General features: G+C 39.3%; 1 protein-coding gene across 1 annotated transcript; it reads left to right on the top strand.

Moving 5' to 3' along the window:
* Nucleotides 1–5,032: 5,032 nt before the first annotated feature.
* Nucleotides 5,033–7,795, top strand: ZNF845 (zinc finger protein 845). Its single transcript, XM_078063590.1, is given in 2 exon segments — nt 5,033–5,781; nt 5,866–7,795. Coding segments are annotated over 2 exon segments (2,679 nt in total).
* Nucleotides 7,796–9,704: the final 1,909 nt, after the last annotated feature.

The raw sequence follows: 9,704 nt of genomic DNA, 5'->3' as shown, positions 1-9,704 counted from the left end.
CTCAGACCCCACCCAAATATCCACATCAGAATATGAATTTTACCAAGATCTTCAATTCATTGTCATACACATTAAGATTGAAGTACACCTCTAGCTCACCTACACTTTTCCATTATTCTACTCCTGTCTTCATGTGTATAGGACATTATTTTGGTAACTGTGCCTTGTTGTATGCCTTAAATCAGGAAATGTGCTCTTCATTTCCCAGATTATTTTGGGTATGGTTTATCCCGTGACATCCATGTAAAATTAGGGTGGATTTTGATCTTTCTGAAAAAATGGCATTGGAATTTTGGTAGAGATTTCATTATTCTGTAGATCTCCGCAAGTTTATTATGTTTCAAGTATTCCAATGCAAGAACTTGGATGTTTCCAACTTATTCCTTCTTTTTTTTAAAGATTTTATTTATTAATTTGACAGAGAGAGACAGCGAGAGAGGGAACACAAGCAAGGGGAGTGGGAGAAGGAGAGAGAGAAGCAGGCTTCCCGCTGAGCAGGGAGCCTGATGCGGGACTCGATCCCCGGACACTGGGATCATGACCTGAGCCGAAGGCAGACGCTTAACGACTGAGCCACTCAGGCGCCCCAACTTATTCCTTCTTTTGATTCCTGCACAATATTTTATACTTTTTATCATTTCAGGTTTGACCTCTACCATTATGTTAAATTGGAAGCATTGGGGGGATGGGCGTGATGTTGCTCTAAATGTATGATGTCTCTGTTTTGGGAATTGTTCTTTGTTGTACAGAAACAGAACTAATTTTTATGTGTTGGGTTTGTGTACCAACTTTGTAAAATCCATATGAGTTTTAACAGGATTATAACAATAAGGATTCCCCAGGAGAAGAAATGGCAGTGGAGGAGGAGGATCCTAGACTCATCACATACCCTGAACACCATGAGATAACTATCAGATCATCCTAAATATCCCAGAGATTGGGCTGAAGACTGACAGGACAAACTCCCCAAGAAAAGGAGAGAAGAGGCAACATTGAAGATGACAGATAGTTTGGAGACATGGTTTAGGGAGAAAAGGTGTATACCGATGTGGAGGGCAGGGAATTGTGGTTGGACAGAAAGTAGCATGACAGAGGAGCTCACAGGGGAACGCATAAGGAGAAGGTTTCCCCAAAGCCATTGGCTTGGAAAGGGAGAGGGGATAAATTTCACGAGTTCTTGGAACTCGCATGTCTTAAAGCCTGAAGTTTTAATGGTCAGCAGGTTTGGATGAGATAGAGTCAAGAGGGCACTGTGCTCCTGGAGAGAAGGCAGGCAAACAACCTGGAGGCAGACAACGTGGAAACAGTCATCTAAAGAACACCTGGGGCACACGTTGGGGAGAATATTCAGTAGTCTAGGAGCACTTTCCTGAGAGGAAACATTCAGTGAGATGTGTCTCCAAGAACACGGGAGTTGGATGGCACTATTCCCTCTCTGCCCCTTAGCATAAACACAGGGCCCCACTCAGTGAGGACACCAGCTGTCTGTCTTGCTTGCACCAAGCCTCACCCCCCTGTGATCTGATGGGACTGCCCTTCTCAGTGAGGCTTGCCTCAGGCTCAGCAAGGTGGGCCCCTGCCCACATCACATCTCCTGAGCAGAGAGTTCTGTAGGGCCTCAGCTCGGGTAGGGTTGATGTCAGGTGTCCTTTCAGAAGCAGGCCAGAGCTCACCTAGTTAAAACTGGCCACATTCAGGCCAGGCACCGAACACTGCCCATAGCAGGCAAGGAGAGTCTGCAGACCCCTGGCCTGAAGGATATAGCAGGACACATCATTGGCTTTTCTAACACACACAGGAAGGTAGAGACTTAGACAAAATGCCAAGATGAAAGAATTTATCCCAAACAAAAAAGCAGATAAGGCCAAGGCTAGAGGTATAATGGAAACAGATGGGAGTAACGTGCTTGATGGAAAATTAAGGCAACAATCATAAGGATACTCAAAGGGTTGAGAAAAGAATAGAACTTTATCACAGAGATAAGAGTTAAAAAATAATTGTGGTGCTTGGGCACTCACTCGGTTAAGGCACTGACTCTTGGTTTCTGCTTAGGTCTTGATCTCAGGGTCCTGTGATCCGCCTCAAGTCAGGCTCTGCAGTCAGTGTGATGACTGCTTGTGATTCCCTCTCTCCCTCTCCCTCTGCAGATCCCATTTGTACTCTTGAGATCTCTCTCTCTCTCTCTCTCAAATATATAAATCTTTTTAAAAAACCAAACAGATGGACAATGCAATAAGCGAGAATGGAAACATGCTTAATGTAAAGAGTAGGCTTGAAAAAGCAGAAGAATGACTTTGTCATATAGAAGGTGAAGTAAAGGAAAATACTGAGTCTGAACAAAAGAGGGAGGGAGAAGAATCATGCAACACAGGATTTGATTTCGGGAACTCATTGACTCCATCAAATGTAGTAAGATTCCTAGGTCTTGGGCTTTTCTATGTTGGGAGAGTATTGATTCCAGATTCAACGTTCATTCTTGTTATTGGTCTAAGGAGATTTCCCATTTCTTTGGTTCGAGATTCCTAATTCAGTCTTAATAACTTGTCTATTTTTAGGAATTAATCTGGTTGTTTTCTAAATTACCTTATTTGTTAGTATATAATGGTTTATGTAGTTAAACCATCGCCAGTTTCATTTGTTTTGTTCGTTAAAATGGACATTACTTTCAACGTTCTGTTAGTGTTAATCTGATACCTATTTTATTTATTTCAGATTTTTCTTCGTTATTTCATTCCTCTACTAAATTTCATCTAAGTTTCTTCCTTTTCTAGTTCTTCTGTTGGAAGTTGTTTATTCCAACATTTATCTTTATACTGTATAATATAAAAAAAATTGAAAATGGGAAGTCTATGGGTGCCTGGGTGGCTCAGTTGGTTGAGTGACTGCCTTCGGCTCAGGTCATGATCCTGGAGTCCCGGGATCGAGTCCCGCTTCGGGCTCCCTGCTTGGCAGGGAGTCTGCTTCTCCCTCTGACCCTCCCCCCTCTCATGCCCTCTGTCTCTCATTCTCTCTCTCAAATAAATAAATAAAATCTTAAAAAAAGAAAGAAAAAGGGAAGTCTAGTAGGGAAAAACTTGCAGAAATAAACAATACAAACAATGACAAAAAACAGTAAAAAAAATTAAAATTAGTTTTTTTAGGGATTTCTATAATCATGTCATCTGTGAACAGAGATAATTTTACTGTTTCTTTTTCAATTTGGATTCTTTTTATGTATTTTTGGATGCATAATTGTTCTGTCTAGAATGTCCAGTACTGTATTCAGAAGCAGTGGTGTGGTCACTTCTTTATCTTGTTTCTTATCATAGAGGAGAAGCTTGCAGTCTTTTACTATTGAATAGGTTAGATTTCAGCTTTTCCTACATCTATGGCGTTCATTAGGTTTGGGGGGGTTTCCTTCTCTCTCTACCTATGGTGATTTTAACATGACATGTTGTCCAATGTGCCCATATTTGTATTCTGTCTCATTTAACAAGATCATGTCATTTTTAATCTTCATTCTATTAATGTGGAGTCTTCAAAAAATGGTTTTCCATATGTTGGAACACCCTTAATTCCGGGATGATTTCCTACTTGATTATCCTATAAAATGGAAAAATGTGCTTTTGATTCAGTTTGCTCTATTTTATTGTGGACTTTGAGTGAATATTCCTCACAGGTAGTAATTTTTAACCTTCTTTACTTGTAGAGTCTTCTTCTGGCTTGGATAACCTGGTAATGCTGGTACCCCGAGAGAGTGTTTTGCTGATTTTTCTTATCTTCACTCCTTTGAAATGTTTGAGGAGATTTGAAGTACTTTCTCCTTAAGTCTCTGTTTGAATATCCAATTAATTCATTTGGCACACGATTTTTTTTTTAAATAAAGATTTTATTTATTTATTTGACAGAGAGAGACACAGCGAGAGAGGGAACACAAGCAGGGGGAGTGGGAGAGGGAGAAGCAGGCTTCCCGCCAAGCAGCCCCGATGCGGGGCTTAATCCCAGGACCCTGGGATCACGACCTGAGCCCAAGGCAGACACTTAGCGACTGAGCCACCCAGGCGCCCCAAGACTTTTCTTTGTTGGGAGTTTTTGTTTGTTTTCATTTTTATTCCTCTTTCATTCTGCTTTGTGGTTGTAGATCATTTTTAATCTTTTTTATATTTCTGAATGATGGAGTCTAAATTGGTTATACCTTTTTTTGAAATTTATACTCCCCTTTTGGTATCAGTTTGTGGGCACTGATTATCCATCATCGCCTTATAATTACTTTTATTCCTATGGTCAGTTATACTGTGTCTGCTTTCACTTCTTCACCTCTCATTTTATTTGGTCTTTTCTCTTTTATTCTTTTAATTTAGTTACGGGCTGTCAATATTGTTGATCTTTCCTGACAAACAACTCTTCCTATGGTTGATACATTCCTATTTTTACTATATCCTGTTTGGTTCATTTCACTTTTCTGTTTATTTTTTATTTTTTTAAAGATTTTTTTATTTATTTGACAGAGAGAGACACAGTGAGAGAGGGAACACAAGCAGGGGGAGTGGGAGAGGGAGAAGCAGGCTTCCCACAGAGCGAGGAGCCCAATGCGGGGCTCAATCCCAGGACCCTGGGACCATGACCTGAGCCGAAGGCAGACACTTAACGACTGAGCGACCCAGGCGCACCTCACTTTTCTGTTTAAATATCCATCCTACTACTAATTTTGTGCTCATGTGACACTTTTCCTGATTATTAGAGATATAGGAAAGTGATTTGTGCTACACCATGACAATAACACAGAATTATCTATTAATATATGTGGTCAGTACGTTGTATGCAGTGTTGTGTGTCCATGGAGGGATAAAGTTTGATGATTCCTTCTCAGCTATCTTTCTGACATTGTCTGATTGACTTGAAGCTTCTATCGTAGAAGTCCTTAGTATATTCATCTGAAAGTAGTAAGTGGAATGGTTTTACTTTTATTTGATATCTTTCAGCTTCATCATCACATGACAACCAGAGTTTCCTGCTAAAGCCAAGCATAGAAGGTTCTTTCCAAAAAGTATCAATGCATAGATATCAAGATAGTGCTGTTGAGATTTTGCACTTAAGTACAGACTGGGACAATGATGGGGGGAGTGAAGGGCATCAAAGATTTCCTGGAGGCTATACCCAAACCAAGGCAATTGCCCTTAGTAAGAATCTCACTGCCCCAAATAGTGAAGGATATAAAACATTGTGGAAAACCTCCCTTTTTAAGTCAACTCTTTCTGCAAAGCAGTGTGTTTCTGTAAGCAAAAGCTCCAATCAAATATTCAAACATACACATTTGTGGACAGACCATTTGGAAAATCTGGAAAGTTACCTAGTCCATGCTGAAAATAATGATTTGAACCATTTTGAAGATAGGATTGGCTTGACCTTTCAGTCAAATATTTCTGATAATCAGAGATTTAGAAATGAAGAACAAAGTGCTAAGTCAGATCCGTATGAGAGGTGCTTCACTGAGGAGTCAACCCTGCAGAATTACCAGAGCCTTTTCAATGGAGACAGAATTGCTCAATGCAGTGAATCTGAGAAAACATTTAACCAGGGTTCCAATGTTCATAGATGTGTGAGGACTTGGTTTCCAGAGAACCATTATGAATGTCATAAATGTGCGGAAGGCTTTAATCAAAGCTCTAACCTTAGTATACATAAGAGTCTCCCTTTGGGAGATAATCCTCATAAATATAATAAATGTGGGAAAGCTCTTAAGCAGTCCTCCAGTATTGGTGATCATCAGAAAATTCATGAGGGAAAAAACCCATTCAGGTGCAATAAACCAGAGACCATGTTTAGTCAGTCATCAAGGCTAAATACAAATAAGATAATCCCTGGGGGAGAGAAAACTTCCATTTTTAAGGAATGTGGTAAATCCTTTGACTGCCACTCAACACTATCTCAACATCAGCAAATGCATACTGGAGAGAAAATACACAAATGGGAAGAATGTGATAAAACCATTAAGGACTGTTCATCAATAAATGGACATAGGCCAATCCATACTGGAGAGAAACTTTACAAATGTCAAGAATGTGGCAAGGCTTTTAAGTGGCCCTCAAAACTTATTCGACATCACAGAATTCATACTAGAGAGAAACCTTACAAATGTCAAGATTGTGGAAAGGCCTTTTACTGGCAGTCACAACTCACTCAACATCACAGAACTCATACTGGAGAGAAACCTTACAAATGTAAAGAATGTTCCAAAGCCTTTAAATCATCCTCAACCCTGACTGAACATCACCGAATGCATATTGGAGAGAAACCTTATCGATGTAAAGAATGTGGAAAGACCTTTAACAAGCTCTCAATCCTTACTTATCATCACAGAATTCATACAGGAGAGAAACCTTACAAATGTCAAGTATGTGGCAAGGCCTTTAATTGGCCCTCAAACTTTAGTGAACATCACAGAGTTCATAGTGGAGAGAAACCTCACAAATGTCAAGAGTGTGGAAAGGCCTTTAACCGGCACTCACACCTCACTCGACATCACAGACTTCATACTGCAGAGAAAACTTACAAGTGTAAAGAATGTTCCAAAGCCTTTAAATCATGCTCAACCCTGACCGAACATCTCCAAATGCATACTGGAAAGAAATTTTACAAATGTCAAGAATGTGGAAAGTTCTTTAACAGACTCTCAACCCTTACTCAGCATCACAGAATTCATACGGGAGAGAAACCTTACAAATGTCAAGAGTGTGGAAAGGCCTTTATCCAGCACTCACACCTCACTCGACATCACAGACTTCATACTGGAGAGAAAACTTACCAATGTAAAGAACGTTCCAAAGCCTTTATATCATGCTCAACCCTGACCGAACATCTCCAAATGCATACTGGAGAGGAACTTTACAAATGTCAAGAATGTGGAAAGCCCTTTAAGAGACTCTCAACCCTTACTCAGCATCACAGAATTCATACAGGAGAGAAACCTTACAAATGTCAAGAATGTGGGAAGGCCTTTAAGTGGCCCTCAAAACTTACTCGACATCACAGAATTCATACTGGAGAGAAACCTTACAAATGTCAAGAATGTGGGAAGGCCTTTAAGTGGCCCTCAAGACTTACTCGACATCACAAAATTCATACTGGAGAAAAACCTTACAAATGTCAAGAATGTGGTAAGGCCTTTAAGTGGCCCTCAAACCTTACTGGACATCAGAGAATTCATACTGGAGAGAAACCTTACAAATGTCAAGAATGTGGAAAGGCCTTCAGCAGGCAGTCATACCTCACTCAACATCACAGATTTCATACTGGAGAGAAACCTTACAAATGTCAAGAATGTGCCAAAGCCTTTACATCATGCTCAAACCTGACTAAACATCACCGAATGCATACTGGAAAGAAACCTTACAAATGTCAAGAATGTGGCAAGGCCTTTAATTGGCCCTTGGACCTTACTCAACATCACAGAATTCATACTGGAGAGAAACCTTACAAATGTCAAGATTGTGGAAAGGCCTTCAGCAGGCACTCATACCTCACTCAACATCACAGATTTCATACTGGAGAGAAACCTTACAAATGTCCAGAATGTGGCAAGGCCTTTTACAGGCACTCAGTCCTTATTAAACATCATAAAATTCATACTAGATAGAAACCTTACCAATGTAAAGAATGTGAGAAAATGGTTAAGGAGTGCTCACCCCTTACTGCATATCAGAGAATTCATATTGGACAATAACCTTACAAATACAACGAATGTGGCATGGCCATTGACCAGCATGCACACCTTACTAAACATAGAATTCATACTGGAAAGAAACCTGACAAATGAATAGAATGTGCCAAAGCCTTTAGCAGGCAAACAACCCTTACTGGACATCACAGAATTCATACTGGAGAGAAACCTACAAATGTAAGGAATGTGAGAAAACACTTAAGGACTGCTTTCTCCTTACTCCATATCAGAGATTTCATATAGGAGAGTAACTATACAAATATTAAAGAATGTGTCCAACCTCTCACTGGATCTCCCAACGTACTTAACATCATAGTTATCATATAGGAGCAAAACTGTAAAATGTAAAGAAAATGGACAAGCTTTTTCTGGAATTCAATCCTTAGTCAATATCACAAAATGCATCCTAGACTCAATCCATTGGAACATAAGGAATGTGGAAAGACCTTCATTTTAATATACACTGGAGCATACACCAGAGAGTGCATTAAAAAAAGTAAATTGAAAGATACCAATGTTTAGAAAACTATTTAATTGAACATCAAATGTCAATAAATGTCACAGAAATTAAGTAAAAGGAATGCATTAGTCACTCTATTCAGACATTACTCTGTATTAAAATAGTTATAAGGAATAATCACACTTAAACATTTAGAAAATGTGTATGCTATTGTGCTTCAACAGATTTAGTGGATGGACTTTTACATATGTATAATATGTGTTTTTTATTTTTTCATCAACCCTATTCGAGATTTGTGACTAACAATATTAATGTATTTTACTCTGAAATCACTTTAGAAAATTCTTTTATTCCATTGGGTGTGTACGGCCATGTGGCTGATTGTTGGTACATCAAAGATATTAGATGCCCTGCTACATTAGGTGGGACTCATGCATACCTAATTTTCCATGGAAGATGAAGGACAGGATAATACAGAACATACGAAGTATATCTCAATGGAGATGCTGCTTACGGTTATAACATTGACATAAGATACCATGAAATAGGTGTTCAGAGCACATGCTTCTCCATATATTAAAACTAAAGAACTTCCTCAATATTAGAAATACACGGTTTTACTAATTGTTCTTTAAGGAAAAAGAGGTGTCAGTCCAGTATACTACCAAGGTATATTCATAAGTGCAATCATTAGAGAGTATGAGTTGATGTGGTTGAAATGAAGAAATCCTGACAGATAACCGAAAGAGGATAGTTAACTCTTCCCTACAAGGCCACACTGTTGTACATACACATTTCTTAAGAATTTACCTCAGTCATGATATTTTTGGAATTAAGTACTCCCACGTCCTTCTAACAGCACTCGAATGCTTTTTCACATGTGTATTTTGTCTTTTAAATGGTGATAATAGAGTGGATTTGAAATGCATAACTTAGTCCATGTGTGAAATTAATATATTTTCATTAAGAAAATATACTGCTTTTTAACGTGTTGACATCGATGTGTGATGAATGATGTGTTATCCTACCTCCAGTATTAACCTGTCTCATTGAGGGTTGTAGGTGACGGATGGAATCAATCACCTGTTTGGTAATGGAGTAGAATAATATACCTAGGAATCCATTTCCTCAGTGGTCTGAAGGTTTAATTGATGTGTGATTATTTTTCCCCTAGTCTACTATACGATTTTCTCCTCTTCGTGAATACTAGGATATGATTATGGGTACATTACAGAGGTAAGTAACATAAGAGGTGTTGTTGATGTTTTAGCTCACATACTCCATGCTAGTGTTATTTGGCATCCACTTCGTGTAGCCAGTAGTTTTACAGGGGCCTTGCACTGACAGGAGCCCTTCTCACTAGTGCATCCCCTGCACAACACGCTGCAGAGTCACAGTTAATGGAACTTCTGGTATCACATCTGCAATCCGTCCTTGTGAGCCAGCATCTCTCCTTTCTCCCAATGCTTTGCCTCCGTGTCCCTTAGAGGAGACTCCCACAGAACTTCCCTAAACCTGTTTTAGCTGGAATGGCATATTCTGGAC

This window comes from Halichoerus grypus, chromosome 15 (assembly GCF_964656455.1).
Source record: "Halichoerus grypus chromosome 15, mHalGry1.hap1.1, whole genome shotgun sequence".
In the NCBI taxonomy this organism is placed as follows: Eukaryota; Metazoa; Chordata; class Mammalia; order Carnivora; family Phocidae; genus Halichoerus; species Halichoerus grypus.
This window is presented reverse-complemented; position numbering and strand designations above follow the sequence as displayed.